General features: G+C 36.9%; 1 protein-coding gene across 10 annotated transcripts in view; it reads left to right on the forward strand.

Moving 5' to 3' along the window:
* DENND1A (DENN domain containing 1A) overlaps positions 1–17,038 on the forward strand; it is a 194,465-nt gene that overhangs the window by 134,429 nt on the left and 42,998 nt on the right. For all 10 annotated transcript variants that reach the window (XR_013940918.1, XM_080561943.1, XM_080561938.1 and 7 more), the window contains 3 exons: positions 13,958–14,059; positions 14,614–14,701; positions 15,269–15,309. Coding sequence is in view for 9 of the 10 variants with exons in the window: in XM_080561943.1 (XP_080418069.1) it covers positions 13,958–14,059; positions 14,614–14,701; positions 15,269–15,309 (231 nt within the window). In the remaining variant the exon portion in view is untranslated. The remainder of the gene's footprint in view (positions 1–13,957; positions 14,060–14,613; positions 14,702–15,268; positions 15,310–17,038) is intronic.

The raw sequence follows: 17,038 nt of genomic DNA on the forward strand, positions 1-17,038 counted from the left end.
CCCAGACAATTTGAAGGAGGTCGGTAGGGAGTGACTTCTCATTGTTCTCATTCCACTATAAAAACAGAAACAAAATCAAAAAAATAAATAAAAAATAAAAAAGGGGCAATCCAGTAAGGTTTGTAACAGGACAGATTTGAAACAAACAAGGGGCTATTCTTTGTACAATAGGTAATAAACCTGCTGGGTAAAGCCTATTGGATGATACTGAGGAACTTTCTATTGGTCATGGGGGGAGACTGGAGAGAGACTTGAAAGAAGCCTTCGTTCAGGTTTATTTAATATATGAGCGACAGCAGACTAACTGAATTTCTTCAGATGAAGATCCCTCTGATAGAGGGGAGAAATAACATTCAGGCTTTCCACCTTCCTGGTCTTTCCAAAGCATCTGCTTTGGCTACTTTGGAGACAGAACACCAGGCCTTTTCATGTGATCAGTTACGGCCCTTCTGTTATGAAACTGTGGTTTTGTACTCATCTTTCATTTGTTGTTTTTTGTTGTTTTTTTTTTTTTCTTTATCCTAAATTTGGGTATCAGCCACTAGAAATGGTGTTGCTAGAGAATTACACAACTTGTCATAAAGTGAGAAAGAAAAGGCAAGAACTTGTTTCAGGCCCTGAGCGGACAAGGCTCTCCCATCCCATCTCTATTTCAGGCACTGAGTGAACCACTGTTTTGTTAGTGGTTTTGTTTCCAAATCATCTTTCTGTTTAAGAAACTGTGTTGAGTACCTTATTTGCCCATCTCTTCTTGTATACATGTCATTCTAGAGTAGAAGCTAAAGCCACAGTGCCTTCAGTGCTGGGGAATGGGCTTATCTCAAGGCTTTTGTAAAAATCTGTATTACACAAGGTATTTTTGTCTTTATGCTGCATCTGCAGAATTATTAAAAATAGTATGGTGCAGACTACACAGAATTTTTATCATCCCATTCAATTGATTTCTGTATTGTTGTAAGAGACAGTGCTACGTATTATTGGAGATCTTTTCTCTATATGCTAAGAGGAGTCTTGGATTACCAGTGTCAGCTGTCTTGGTGTGTTCAACCATACCCTGATTATAATGAGAGCCATGAGCAGCTCGTGTAATTTAATCTGTGCAGCTCGAAGGTAATATCCACAGGTAATATGGAGACAGGGGAGTTTGTATTAAATACATTCCAGCCATTATGACCTCAGTGGTACTCGCTCATCTCTCTGGTTTCACAAAATGTTTTTATTTCTTAACCATTTCAGTTAGTGAACAAAAACAGAGGAAACTGAGTTGTTTTTTTTTTTTTTTTGCATTCCATTGATGATAAGGATCAGCCAAATACGCTGGTTTAATCACTCTGCAATCTGGTGACCTATACAAAATTGAAGCTTAGTTTCCTGGTCAATATGAAAATGCATTCTTCAAAAGGTACAGCTTTTAATGATAACCCAAGAGTTATAACTAATATGTTTCAGATCTTGGTGTGGTTTTCTGTCATGAATAATTCAGGGACTTGCAGAGGTGAGTTATCAAAATGCAATCAATAAATGCAATAGGTATGACAACACGTAATACAGATATTTGGGCACAATGCATTGTTAGTGACCTAGGTGATTTAAGGGGTATTGTTACGATGTGTAGCATGACTACTTTATTTCATTTATGAATGTTTCCAGATCCTCCTCAAGGAGGATTCCTAAAAATTTTCTTCCTGCTTGTGGGTTTTCTGTTGTTAATAAGTATTTTAAGTTTCTCTGTGTCTGGTACATCCAGCCATGATACTGGCAACTTGAGTCCTGTCATAGCAAAGATGGGAAGGTGCACAAGTTATTGATAGCATTTAGGTGGATACCCAAACGCACACAATACATTGAATGTCTGTCTAGAGCTGGTTCTTATCCCTTTACACATACTTTTTGATGCTAACACTTTCTGTGCACGGTACAAGCAGCTGATAATAAGTTGGGAGGGAGCCAGTGGTTTTGGAGGGATGCTGTGATTGGGAGGCCTGAAGCATTCCAGAATACTGAGTACAATGCACTAGCAAAGCAGCGTAGTCTATTGGTTATCATTGCATGCAGTAATACAATATATTTCTGTAACATTAAATAGTGTAGCAAATATTATATTAGCAAAAATATTCGTCCCTATCTACTATAGATGGAAAGATTCTAAGTAGTTTTTTTATTTAAATGTAAAATCAGCAAAAATACCAAAATTATAAAGAACAACAGCTTGTAAAATCTTTTCTTGTTGACGCTTTCAATCTATCAGTTTCATAAGGAGACTAGATGGAGGTACTCTGCCATAGAGATTCCCAATAAACAGGACTCAGGCATACGCAATTTAATAGAATGTTTTTATTTGTAAATTAATGTAAACTACTGCAATTTTCCCTGCAAATTCTAGGAGTGGAAATCATGTGGATACCAGGAACTAAAAAAAATACCTTCTACAAACAATGGCAGTAAAATAATTGCTATTAAAGATACTAATTTTTTGTTGAATTTGAATTGAATCTAAAAATCTTGAATTTTTGAAGGCTGCTTCAACAGTAGAAAAAAGGAGAGCGATAGGCTGCTGGTAAGGAGCCTGGTCTGCCTGATCAACTCAAACATTCTTGTTGAGGTGCTGGAATAGTTTGCTATCCTTGCAACTCATTTTACAAAACAAATTCCAGATTGAGCTCTGCTTTCATGTATTCTCTCTCCATGGAAATTATGTCCTTTTTCTCATTTCAAATTAGATGAGTACAACGAAATCCTTATTTTACATATTTATTAACAAGGTTTTCATCCCTGTGGTATTGTAATTATCTTCACTGCTTTGTGCAAAGAAATTACAGGGAGAACTCGCAAACCTTTAGGAGGTTTGTGTGGTCACTCTTTTTCAAGCATTATTGCTCTTAGCTGTATTCTTCTTGCACATTTCTCCACCAACCATTACTTACTGGCGTTCTTTCCATACACCGTTGATGTCATTGCTTCTTTTAATTCTGAGATGAATTGCATTGGAGACCTCAAGTAAAGTTCAGATCCCTTTGGATATGTATTGTTAGAATCCTGCTGTGTGAGGAAATGATGTTGAGTCCACTGTCTGGCATGCAGAGGGTTAAGGGAGTTTTTAGCATCACCAAAAAGTATTTGGTCAGGTACTCAGGTGCTGAAAATTTTCTTAGCAACATCAGTCACCTAGGAACATGATCATCTGCTGTTCTGGGGTAGAGATTACAGAGCTTAATGATTAGCTACTATAAGCTGCAGCTGATGCCAGACTCTACCCCCTTTACACCTAATTAGCCTCATTAATGAGCTCTTCTGCTCTCCGCAGAGAGGGCTTTCTCCTTGGAATAGTAGGCAAAAATACCTCACCCAGGTAGATGTGCTGAAACCTTTAATTATTGCCCACACCTGCAAAGCCTTGTGTCTCTGACAGCAATATTGCTTAGCTGAAATTGTGCTTGTTTACAGTGACCATGCTACAAAGTATTAACTCTTTAGCACCACAGGAATTGTTTTTAAGCTTTGAAAATGTTTATGTACAGTGTAAATCTAAGCACTCAAAGATTTTATACTTGATAAAGTGGGGCATATTGTGAGTATTTGGGGGGGGAGGGTGTACGTGACACAAATGTTTTTTAGAAGTTCTTGAGTATTTTGTTGAACCCTGAAAATGAGTTTGAATTGCTGTTGAATGTCAGATCCTGTGTTACCAGAGCTAAGAACACTGTTAAGCAACTTTCATTCTGTAGATGTTCAACTTTTGCAGGTGGAGGAATCTAATTTTACAATGCTAAAATTAAAGCATGGGGGAAAAAAAACACATACACAAATCGATTGGTTTAGCAGACAGTGACTTTTATGTGCTAATGAAGTGTTCTGGTGTGACTCGTAGGTATAGCAATTATTGGTAAATGTCTGCTAAGTTGTAGTGTTTACATTCTTAAAATTTAATACCTTTGTGGTTTTTTTGTGTTTTTTTTTGTGTGTTTTTTTTTTTAATGCTAAAATAGCTATGTAATGTTTTGTTATGTGTGCATTTGGGTCAAAGCAGTTACACCCATGTAGAGCAAATTTGCATCTATGTTTATTAGGTGCTCAAAGGGCAGCTCAAGTTGGCGCTTGATTCTAGGTTTTAATAGGGGAAGTTCAAAATGCTAATTTCTCAGTGCAAATACTTTGGCTAGTTGGTAACTTTTTCCTTAGTAGCCAGCTTTCCTGGATTTTCAGCAGGAAACGCCTGCTGTGAAAATGTCTAGCATCCATCACGTAGATACTTGGTGGCACCAGGAAAGAGTTTCGTCCAGGCCTGCGCAGTGTTCAGCTCCTGTGAAGCTGGGACAGGCAGGCGGTGAGTGTTTTACTGCTGTTCCATGCTCATTGTCGTGGCTTTCTCGGCTTCTGGCCTGTCATTGCAGCAGCCGTTCAGCAGATGAAGCAATTGCAGAGAAAATCTCATGCTTTAGAATGCGCAGAGTCTGCAGGCAGCTGTAGTAACAACTTGCGGTTCTTTCTGAGGGAGTTTGAGCCAAGGAATTTTTTTCCTAGAAATTCGTTTTCTAAAGTGAATAGAAGATAGTGTGCCTTCCCAGTGCTGGCCTGGAGTGGCAGAGCTTTTCAGTTGAGAGACCGTGATGTTTTAGTCAACTGCCTTTGCCTAGAAGGTATTCCTAGCAGAGTGCTGAGCTAATTTGAACTAAATCGTTAAGGTTAAAAAGGAATCTGGAACATGAAGCATAAATTCATACAGTTGAAAGACTATTAAGAAACTGAAAATAGGGTCTTAGAGCTGTGAGGTCACCACGATAATGGATGCTATTATTAGCTCTTCTTATGAGCATGTGGATAAAATTTGTTTTACTTTGTTAGTAATGAAAATAGCATCAGGCCTCCCCAGCCAGGCGTGTTGTGTAGTGCATGAGCTGCAGAAATTCATGGGCTTTTTTTCATGAATGCAATTTGAATTGAATGCAAAATAAAACATTGCAATGAATGATTATATGCAAAATACAAATATTTGGGTAATGTTTCATCAGTTGCTAGTTCTTATAACTGTTATATGAATGGGACTGAAGTTTGTGGAGCCTTCTGGTGGAAACCTTGGCAGGCTTAGTCCTGTTTCCTAGGTGAGAAAGCCTGAGGTTCCAGGGCAGGTGAGAAGGACTTTTACAAAATCAAAATTATCATTGAGGCCATGTGGGTCTGGAGGGGAGCGAAGTTGGCGGTTTTGGCCCAGGAAACAACTGCCCATCTGCTCTCTGTCAGAACACGTTAGAAGTGCATCTGGAGCTGTGCCCCCGAGTTCCAGCTCCGAGCGGTCATGCGGCTGTCTCCACGACAACTCAAGGAACTGCGTAAGCTGCTGTGCTCCGAGCCAGATGCTTCTCTGCACATGTGGTCTAATTAGATGGCATTTTTCCCTTCACAAAAGACTTCAGAAATTGTGCATGGTTTCCATGTCAAAAATGCGTAGTTAATATAACGGGAGTCGGGAGGAGTCGTGGCCAAACGCTAAATAATGACACTTGCTGCAAAGCTGGGCTGCGCTGCACAAGCTGTAGGTTTGCAGTTACGCAGAACAAATTCCCCTTGGTTGCTTCATCATGGATTGAGGAAAACCTCGGGGGGGAGTGGTGAAAGGAAAAATCTGCTTTTGTCATCCTCACACTGGATGCAACTTTCTCTTTATGACTATCAGGAAACAATTGGAGGGCTGAGACAGCTTCCCTGTCTTGCGGTCAATGTTGGCATTACACGCTACTCTGTCTTGGAGGCTGTTTTGTTTTGTTTTTAATTTTCAAAGCATTTGAATAAAAACTGCAGGAAGTGGGATGGAGAGGAGAGCCCAAGGAAACAAAATCAATTCTAACTTACCAAAAATGGAACTTTCTAATCTGGCAGGATTTTCAACCTTTTGTTATTCGGGGGAAAGGGCTTCATTTAGTACAAATGATAGAGGAGCCCTGTTACAAGTAACGGAAAAGCAGCACACCTTTTGTGATTGTACTAGTGTGGCTTTTTCTCTAATTCTCTCTTGCCTTCTCACATGGTAAAGGCAGAGCCTCACTGTGACAAACCAAGAGTAAATAAATGGTAAAATGAAAATAAAGAGTTCTCATTCACTTTAAAAGAGAACGCTTTGCTCTTTCCACCTGTGAAGAGAAGCATCTTGAGCTGCTGTGGATTGGTTGCCTTAGTTCTTTCCAGGCCTTTTTTGTGTGGACATAAAATAGACTGATACTTTAAGGATCCTGCAGTGGTCTGGCAGGGCCTAAGTTCCACTTGTTCCCAAGAAGAGATGCTATTGCATCTTTAAGAGTCTAATGACATAAGCTACCGATTTATAATCCCACATATATGATAAGCAACATAGCAAGCATACACGTGTATTAATTTATGTGTTAATCATTGACCGCTTCGATTTCTCCAGAGACCATTAAATGATTAGAACTGAAAGGAATGAAACCTTTTTCCTACATTCCTAATCCGGTACCTTTGATTACCCCGTCTTGGGGGACATGACAAATTCCTTTTCTAGCTGTGTTTTTTCATGGCAATAGTTGAGGTTTCCACACCAAATTATCAAGTGGCATACCATGATGACAAATCAAACCTCAGCGAGGTCTGTTACAGTAATAGCATTTACTTTGCCAGATGCTATATGAAGGAGGTGACATAACGTGTCATGTTATCTTATATCTTGTGCATTAGTATATCTACCAGAGACTAGATCTCGCTAACTCAATGAAAAATTAAAATTCAATTCCATTATATCCATTGTACTTATAGAGAGGTGGTTTTGTTGTTACTGAGCTGAGAGAGCAGGATTTGCTTGGCCTGTCTTTACGACTAAAGCTTCTCTTTTATACTGCATTACTGAGGTTAGTTTTTATTCTACTTCTGCATCTATATTAGCTGCATATTAGGGTATTTCTGTCTTCAGAAGAGCAATTTGGTTCAATGTGGTTTTGGGGATCATCGTACAAAGCAGCCAAATGGAAAGTGCGCAAAAACATACTTTCAACATTTTTTAGTGGGTGAATCCTGGAAACTTTACTGTTTTGGATGAGTTTTGGCTTTTAGTGTTTATCTAATAAATCAAAATATTATCATTTGTGACCTCTAGGTATACTGAACATGTCTTAACCATGATCAGTTATTTATTATCTGTGCAGAGATTTCTTTTTTTTTAATGATATATTTTGTATCCTATTGAATTTTAATAAATGAAACAAAGGGAAAAAAAAGCTCATCGTGTATCTCATGGGAAATACTTTGTGTAGTAGTAGACTCTGTAAACTGTGACTTTGTGTAGACTGACTTCTATATTTTGTCATAGTATAAAATAACTCATGTAAAGAATTGCTCTGTAATTTTTCTCCTTTTTTGTATTGTCACTAATGTTCTGCAATAGTTAAAATAGCAAAAGGCTTTTTTATTATAGGGAATCTGAATTGGTAGCCGCTTTGCATGCAGAACATACTAGCTTCAAGCTTCAATGGGAGTACTGCTCATGGAGTGATTGCAGAACTAGGCCCTGAAATTACCTTGCCAGCTAATGATAAAATCGCATGCAGGCCACAGGGGTTTTTGTGGAATAAATATAAGAGTGGAACAATATACAGTACACATTATACCAGTAATTTAAAGCGTATTCAGGACAAAGAGAGAGTTCCTGGTGCAGGCAGCATCATAGAGATTTGCTGTATCTGATAAAGATTAGGTTTCTCAGCTCGTAATACCATACTATTACTTTTCTTTTGTTAGTCTTTCAACACCTACACTCATGCATTGACACAATATCAAGTAGGAAGAGGAAGAATAGCCTTGTATTTAAGGTACTGAACAGGGATTAAAGAAATTTCGGTTCTTTTCGTTGCCTCTGCCAGAGACTTTTGTGACCACATACAAGTTACTTATTATTTTCTTGCCTTTATTCTTGATCTGTGAAATGGTGATTCTCCCCCCACCCTTCTCCCCACCCCCCAGCACTAAATGTTTTATTGCTGGCATCTTTGCGCTTTGTCTTCCAGGTTTGTTGCTTGAGTTCTGGAGGCATGAGGCTGTATTTGTTGCTTGGGGAGAGAGAATGGCTGGCTGGTGTAGGGGATTCAGAAATCAGAGGGGGCAAGCCTATATAAACATTTTGGAAAATAGCTTGCTCTGTTACAGGAAAGTCGTTTTGTAATTTGTGAATAGAAGTATGTGTCATAGTTCTCCATCTAAGATGAAATGCCAGTTATCTTAATAAATTAAAAAGGGTCAAAAGGAGAAGCAGGATGTTGCTGTGATTTATTTTTTTTTTCCAATGACACATTTTGTTAGTTTTATCTTTTATTTAAGGTTGGTTTTAGTTCAAAATGTGTCAGATCCCTTAATGGTGTTGGAAGTTACGGGCTGAAGTAACATATAAAGGGTTGTCATTGAACTTCTGCATCTGTCAGTATCTGAATTGTTTTTCTTACAACATTGTAATACAAATAAATCTTATTTTGTATTCTTTATATAAAGGTTTCATAGTAATTTTAATACACCTAACATTTTCAGATCTGAAGGTATTCTGGTGCTGTAGAATTGATTACAGCTTAATAATGCACTGCATGATGATAATGCTGTAATAATTTTAGCAAGACCATAAGCACTCTTGGCCACAGAGTTCTAAATTATAGTGTTAAATGAGATTTTGATGAAGATTTAATATCTGCATATTATATTTTTACATTTGAAATTGAATTGTGTGTTTAAACGTGCTTTATCCTAGTTGGCAACCTGCTGGTAAATAATAATGATGTCTTCAGTGGTTGTGGGATATAACATTTATGTCCTTCCTGCGGATGCTTTACTCTTATTTGAGTTTTGCCAAGAATGTATTTGTTGATATGAGTCTGCTTTTTTCTGCACTCTGTCTCAGAGCTCCAGTTGGTACCTAGTTTTGTAAAGGGAATTACATGAGAATTTTGAAAATACTTATGAGGTCAAATCTACATGTGAAAACTAGATCACTGCTGCTTTTCAAAAGGAGGTGTTTGTTCTTGTCAACTAAGCATTAAAGAAAAACAAAATAATCCTCTATGTTCCTGCAAGTTTTTCTTGTTTCTTTGTGATAGTGCAAGGTGAGTTCTACTTCTTTGTAGTACAATCAGGAAAAAAAAAAACAAAACACTTTTGTCGCTATTTACTTCAGTCCGAGTTAGGAACATGGGGAAGAACACTTATTTCATGCACTGCCGAACTTGTCTGTCTCCCAGCCTCTCATGAGTTGTCTGCAGAGGGTTGTTTTATAAAAGAAAGCTCCCGAACTGCTGTAATGGTAATGCTGTTGCTGTAGGTGCATATACCCATGATCTACGGCATAGGTAAAAGGAAAGTTCTGACATATGACATTTTGTAGGAGTTGTTAATATGATTAAGTGTTATGATTGGTGTCAGTGATTTGATTGACTTGCTGTCATTATTTCCCTTTTATTTGTCCTGTAGTGATATTATTACAGATTATTACAGGAGTTACCAGATCACAAGCAGAAGAATGACAGCTGTCAGAGAGAAATTCCAACTCACCAGCAACTGCAAGGGTTGAGAATTTAGGTCAATGTATCATTTTGTTTGATGCTTTTTATAGATACTTTTAATAAGATTTATAGTATATATACTGTAAATACTATTAAAAAAAAAAAAGTAAAGATGTTCACTCTTGATGTATTCTACCAGTGGTTATGTGCTCTAGTGAGGAACATGATAAAAAGCCACAAATTGGACTGGTGATAGAAGTGGGCATTTACATTTAAAGACAGTAAGTGTTTGAACAGTTCAGTCTGCATTGGTAAATACATGATTTTGAAATACTTTTCATGATTATGCTTAGAAATCCTAATTTATCAGACCTGGTAAACTGGTCTCTTTTTGAACAGACTCTTAATTTACTTTTCTTTAGAAGAAGTGTGGTCAAATCTCTGAGCACGTGATTTCTTTGTTCCTGAGCAGCATCTTGAAATGCTAATAAAGCTATGGTACCATTTGCTTAATGCAGAGTGTTTGATCTGTGCTTTCTTGATTCCATTATGACTGAGGCAGATGCAAAGAGCTTTCCTGTGCTGAACGGATGTCCTAGTTACGGGAGGTTATTTGTCGTTGCAAATGCAAGCAGAATGAGACGGTGTCCTATCAGGTGTCTGTCACCAATTTCAGATTTTCTTTATGGAATCCTGCTGGCTGACTGATCATCCTTCTTCAGCTGTGATGAGCTAATCTTTCCTTGACATTGTAATCACAATTCTTGAAAGGTCTGCAGAGCAGTTGCTTGCCTCTGGTTGCTGTTGCATCTGACGTTGACATATATGTCCAGATCAGTGGCATCATTCTTGTATCTTAGTTTCATTATAATACTGGATGGAATTAAGAATGATTATTCCTAGAATATCTCTACAGGCTTTACTTTGTCACTTGCCACACAACCAATTTTAGTAAAGGATGTGGTTATTTGCAACATCTAGTTAGTAATAGTGATACAAGAATCTCTTACACATCATTGTTCTTGCTGTATGTTTGGGGTTTGACTGCACAGTATACTGACACTAGGCTTACAGCTTGTAGACTGTCAGATTGTCAACTTGTTCTGCACCTTTAAATTCCACCCACATTTTTTCATTTCATGGCTAGTTTACAGAGCAGCTCTAATGGGTTGTGTATTTATTAGAGAGGTTTTGAAAGAGCACCTATATGGTTTAAAGGCATGCATACAGCAGCACAAAATTCATTACCCTGCACCACATGCTGACCATGATAATGCAAAAGAGATTGCATGTATCTTCCAAGGCATAACTTTTGAGCTGTCTAAACAAAGTCTTCAGTATTTTGTTTTTTTACCTTTAGAATTGAGTTTTTTTTAAATCATTGCTTGTGTAAGAGACTCTCACTGTTGACCTAATTTAAACCTTGTCTTCATTATGTTCATATTTTCCCCAGCAGTCACATGGTGTCTCTAAAGCCCCGTCGTCCTGATGCACACTTGGGTGTCCGTTCTGTTGTACGAGTGTCAGGAGTGTCAAGATGCCCATGACTTACCTGATCATGAGTGTGTCTTTCTAGAAGTATCATTTGTGTTTGCCTTTGTCCCCACCTCCAAGTCCTCTAACCTGTGCTGTCTTTGCTGTCCCATGTTTTTTTAGTCTTTTATACTCACTGTGAGAGTTATTGCCATAGCCAGATAGCTGGCCGCTCTGCCAGTATTATAAATCAGACAATTCAGATATGGTACTTCTCTCACTGGCAGCAGCTATCTGCACGACTTCCTGTAACTTCTTCTGAAAGAAAGTTTTGCTTTCTGAGGAAAAGTGGTTTTGCTGAAAGTTTGGGGGTTCATGAAATTTTTTACAGCTTAGTTGATCAGAATCAGGCTTTTGTGGCTTTTATAAATATGTAAAAGCAGGTTTCATGAAACTATCGGACAGACTTAAATAAGTCCTAGCCTTCTTTCATTTTTCACTTGCTGCTTTAAATAGATTTTAAGCATTATTTTAGAATGTAACAGAATTCCAATTTAAAAATAGGGCTGGCAACAGATCAGATGTGGGCTGAAACTTTTCAGCTTTTTAGGGGTCATGAGCTAGCAGCACTGCCCTGATGAACTTCATTATGCCATATGAATATAAAATATTCATATAAAGGGAGATTTGCAAAGGCACCTATTTTTTCAATGCGTCTGGGAGTCTGAAATCCTAATCTTACAGTTTCTTTTCTTGTTTTAAGATTGCTGATAATATTTCTTTGAAATGTGTGAACTTATGTATTTAAAAAAATAATAATACTTTTGGGATCCAAACTTTATATATATATATATATATATATATGTATTATCGAATATTGCAGATGAAATCAGTTTCCTCACTGGGTCATGTTGTGCGATCATGTAAAGCATTTGCAATGCCATAGCTTAGCTTCAATTATGCAGTTATAGTTGGAAACAATGGAAATTTAAGGTGTTGATAAATCGAGGCCTAAATTCTAATTGTTGGGGGTAGCAAATTTAGGAGTTGATGGGTTTATTAGGACAAGTCATTGTAATTGTTTTATATGTGAGCAAGACCATTGATTTCATAAAACATCTGTGATTCTTAGTGTGTCCCCTCTCGTATAATGTCATTTGTCAGTAAAAGCAGGACTGATTAGCTTCATAATTTGCAGTTAACGAAATCTGTCAAGAAAATGGTCTTATTGTCCACCTTGTCTTTTTGTAATGAAGCTGTGGATGGGGGTTAGCAACAGTGTGTTCACCCTTGTGGAGGTCATGGAGGATGGAAGGTACTAATGCATTGTAAGCTGAAAAGCTCACGCTTGACCTTGATGATAAAAGTTTTTCCTGTCATCCAGCAGCAGTTGAGCCTGATTTGGCTCTTAAGAAGTCAAAAGGTCTAATCAGCCTAATGAAGAATCTCAATCATTAGTACTTTAGGGAAGGAAGTGTATTAACACTCTAATAATACTGCAGTCTGTCAACTGCCACGCGCTCGCTTATAGGAGCAGTACGTATCTGAAATGAATGGGGAGAAGCTGGTGTCACTGCGCTTGGATGTACAGGAGAGTAGAGGAAGCTTCTGCTTGGCAGAGCGTGGTTCTTTCCACATTGTTCTGGTCATGGGACAAATGCTGTAGTTGTCACATAAGGAGTCTACTTTCTTTTTCAAAATCATGGAAATTCTTTGGCCTCGGGAAAAGGTGAACTGCCCTAAAAGAGTGACTCCTCTCATGGAACAGCACCCAACCTGTGCACATGTTTTTAGGCAATCAGTGGAGATGGATCTTTTTCCTCCAGTTAAGAACAATCTGTGACAACGTGTTGACTGCTGGATTAGGAGTGTGTTACATGATATACCATCCTGGTAATTCTGGTGGTCCAATTCACCATAGGTCAGGAAAAAATTATTATAGGATGATTATTTGAAACCAAATAGCTTCTTCACTTTCCTCATAAATTGTATTAAAAACTGATATAAGTGCTTACACCGTTTGGCTACAATGGCAAGATCAGTTAGGTGGCCACGTTGTGGCTTCCTTCAGAAGCTCGTGGGGAAAAAACAATGCTCTCACGTAATGCTGTGGCATGGGGTTTTGAGCAGTCATTTTAGAGGCCCTGCTATCTGGACTTTACATACTCAATGGTAAGCCAGATTTCTAACATATAAAAAGCTTTCAGAAATGAAATGATAACACACTTTTTAAAGAGGATGTTTTCAGGTTTTTTTGCTATCTAATGTTGATTCTAAACTCTCAACAGATGAAAAATCCAAATACATTTTAATATGTCTATGAAAAACCCTCCATATTAATTATACATCAGTATAATTTTATCATGCTTTGCTACTTTCTTGGTTTTAATTCAGTAAATATATTTCCTTGTTATGCTGAGTATTTGTTGAGTGGAGGAAATTTGTGCCCTTATGGCAGATGCACAGCAGACTTCAGCATTAACATAACTCATTAAAATAAGATAAAAGTAGAGCTGCAAAGCAATCTCTGTCTTTTGCCAACAAGGTTGTGAAAAAAGGAAATTTCACTCAATTCGATATATGAAAGTCTAATCTTCCTGAACTGTGGAGAGAACAGAGTAGACGTTACTGACTTGTTTGTGCAGGTTAACTGGCTGGGTCTACCAAGGCAGCTGAGCAGAATACACAAAATTTGGGTGACCGTGTGTCATATTTTGGGAACCTTAAGTAAAACTACCTTTTGGGATGATGAAAGGTTCACTGGTATTAGCAAAACATGCAGAAACCAAACGTGTTTTATAGTGATAACACAGAATTTGCCACAGTTTTCAACCTGTTTCTCAGTAACATGATTAAAATCTGAAAATAAACTGCAGTTTACTGAACTTTTTGTAAGTTTTATTTATCTATGTATTTTGGAAGGGAAGTAAATAAAATGGACAGTGGATTCAAATCTACTCAGGCAAAGCTTTTTTAAGTGTTTAATCCTCTGAACTCTGCAGGGTGAACCCATCACTTTTTGTGAAGAAATGTTTGTGTCCCATCGTTCTGCTGTCATGAGGCAGTTTCTTCAGAATGCCATTCAGCTTCAGCTCTTCAAGCAGGTACTGTCTTAATTGTGCTAATGTAGAAGCAGATTCTTTTACAGTACAGCTTTTTTGTTGTTGTTGCTTTTGTTTTTACATGTTGTTCCTATATGCCTTGATCTGTCAGCCACGTAACGAGGAAAATTCATGTAGTCAGCAGCATCTTAATTCCTGCCTGCTGGCTTTTCTCATGTTCAGGTGATAAGGCTTTATGTATTTTAAGAGATGTATTCTTCCCCCTCCAAATATCTCTGTGCTCAATTTTGATATTAGCATAGCTGGAGGCAATGTATCTGCTATAAACTTTGTACAGAAAGCATTTTACTGTTAAATGTGGTATTACTGCTACAAAAAATCTGAAAAACGTGTATAGACAAACATTATATTTCTTTAATGAAGCAGCATACCTTTTTGAATTGGTAAACATTTTGCCAAATTTTGTTGTATTTTCATTCTATGTGGGATTCCTTCCTGATAAGAACATTGTGCTTACTGTTGAAAATGCAGAATAATAAAATCTTTCTGAAATATAAGGGATATGTTTAAGCTCTCTTTTAATACTGATGTTGTAGTTCATTGATGGCCGCCTGGATCTCCTTAACTCTGGAGAGGGCTTCAGTGATGTTTTTGAAGAAGAGATTAATACCGGAGAATATGCAGGTAATTTCAGAGCCTGTCCTTGGCTTACTGTTTCTGGGCCATTGTGACGTAATGGGTCATTATGGTTGTTCACCTATATAACAATCAACAATGATCCCTTTGTAGACTGAAGTATCCTAAATTAATTTTTTCTTTCCTCTTTAAGGAACTTTGTCTGAGTAATGTATTGTAGTTTAAATTAAGTTCATTTGGCTTTACAAAACCTCATCTCTACCACTTGCTGAAGTACAACTGAGAGAGTTCCTGCAGTGCAGGATACTGAAAAAACCTTGGATTTATCCTGGATTGCCTCAAATTTCTTTTACCAAACTTTAAAATCTCAGCATTCTCAAATGTCTGAAAGACAACTCAGATAAAAATAGAAATTCCTCTCAGCAAGCAAAAGAAAAACTGTAGATATCAATTTTTGGTTTTGTTGTTTAAATTAAAATAAAATGATGGTCGTTCTGATCTGTAGTATTCATGTTGCTAGAATCACTAAGTGCTAGCACTTTGAATTTCTATCTTGTTTCCCGTTTGGTAGCATTATAGTCTGTTTTGTACTTTTTTTCTTGTGATTCTGTCTAGGTAGTGACAAATTGTACCACCAGTGGCTCTCTACAGTAAGGGTAAGAACACAGTATTCTTCCAACAGATGCTCTAACTCTTACTGGACTGTTGAACAGTTCTATATGGCTGTTAACCTCTATCCCCATGAACAAGACTAACCTGTTTCCTGCAGCGTTTAGCTGTGACCAACTTGAGTTTAGCCGCGAGAAGCTAATGCACTCTTCAGGTGAAATAAAGAACAGAAGAAAAAATACACTAAAAAAAAAGTCACTATAGCAATTCTCACATTTTTTAACATCACTATATACCTGCCTTTAAGACAGGTAGAATTAAGTTGTCCTTTGAGAAAATAACGAGTTTTTTCTTTTCTTTCTAATAGTAAAGAAAAGGGACCATTAATAAACCAAAAAGCAGTTTGTAAAGCTAAATGGTGTAAAGTGCTGAATGGAGGCAACACTATTTGGATGTTTTTTTGTATCCCTTCAGTTTAGTGCTCTAGTCCTATAAATTAAAATGTAAATACTTCTAGAGGATAATATGTTATTGTAGATAATAATTTACACCTGATTTTAAAAGTCTCTTTTAAATCGATGTGATGTATCAAAAAGTAAAATATTTCTCATTTAAGGGTATGAGTCAGTAGGAAAGGTTGATTTGTTTTGTGACAGACTTGGTTTTTTTTGCAGCATTTCATTTGCCTTTTGTCCTTGTTATGAAAGGAATTATTTTCCTTATACAAGAAGCTGGGCTCAATATTACCTTGATAATTTTGAATTAACCATACATTATAATTAGAATGTGAAAAATCCCATCATATAATTAGATGGGTAAATATACATACATTATATATATTAAATGCATAGGATGACAAGTAATTTTAAAATGATTGGAATGGTGACAGTTGATATAAAAATCTGTGTAATTACATTTGGCATTTTGTAACTTTTGTTAAAGATTAACTGTTCTTTTACATAAGTAGTAAATCTTGAAGCTTTTTTTTTTCTGCATCTGATGTCTGGAAATTCAATTTTGCACTGAAATAAGAAAACAAAGTTTTCTAAGATTTCATTTTTTCAATTTTACCCATCTCCATTATATATCAAATAAGGTACTACATGACAACATTCAATGGTGCGTGGAAGATGTATAAAACACCAACTAGACTAACAGATTATTCTGTATGACATATTGCTGCCTTATGACTTATCATGTTCACCACATGCAATTCAGCTTTTCTAGAATTCTTTATGACTGTAGTCAGATTTATTTTTCCCTCAGTTTATCCGTTTATCAACTATTTAGATCTTAGAAAGGCAGCGTGCTTTTCACAATAGTGCTATGGGATAGTTGAAAGGAAAATTTTAAAAAGATCTTATTTTTTTCAGACTGAATGTACAGGGTTTCCTGAAACTGAATTTTCTGCCTCAGATATTAATTTGGTGGGATACTTTTTTCTTAAACATGTTTAGGATTTTAATGCGATATATAGGACACTCTTGAGGGTGAGTACAACAGTCATAGAATACTGTTTTATGAGATGACTTGTAGGACAAGGGCTCTTGTTATTAGGAGAAACTGACATTTTTTAATTTGAAGACTTCTGTATTAAACAGGATCAGAGTTCCTCTGGAAAAACAGAAAGAAAGATTAAACATGTTACTTGTGTTCTTTTTCTTCTAATTTACAATTTTAATACTTATCTATGCTGATAAACATGGTTATCACTTTGCTAAAGTTAAGAATGGTGTTAAGAATGGACTGCTGTTTGATTTAAGAAGCTTTAATAAA

This window comes from Anser brachyrhynchus, assembly GCF_964034855.1.
Source record: "Anser brachyrhynchus genome assembly, chromosome: 19".
Lineage (NCBI taxonomy): Eukaryota > Metazoa > Chordata > Aves > Anseriformes > Anatidae > Anser > Anser brachyrhynchus.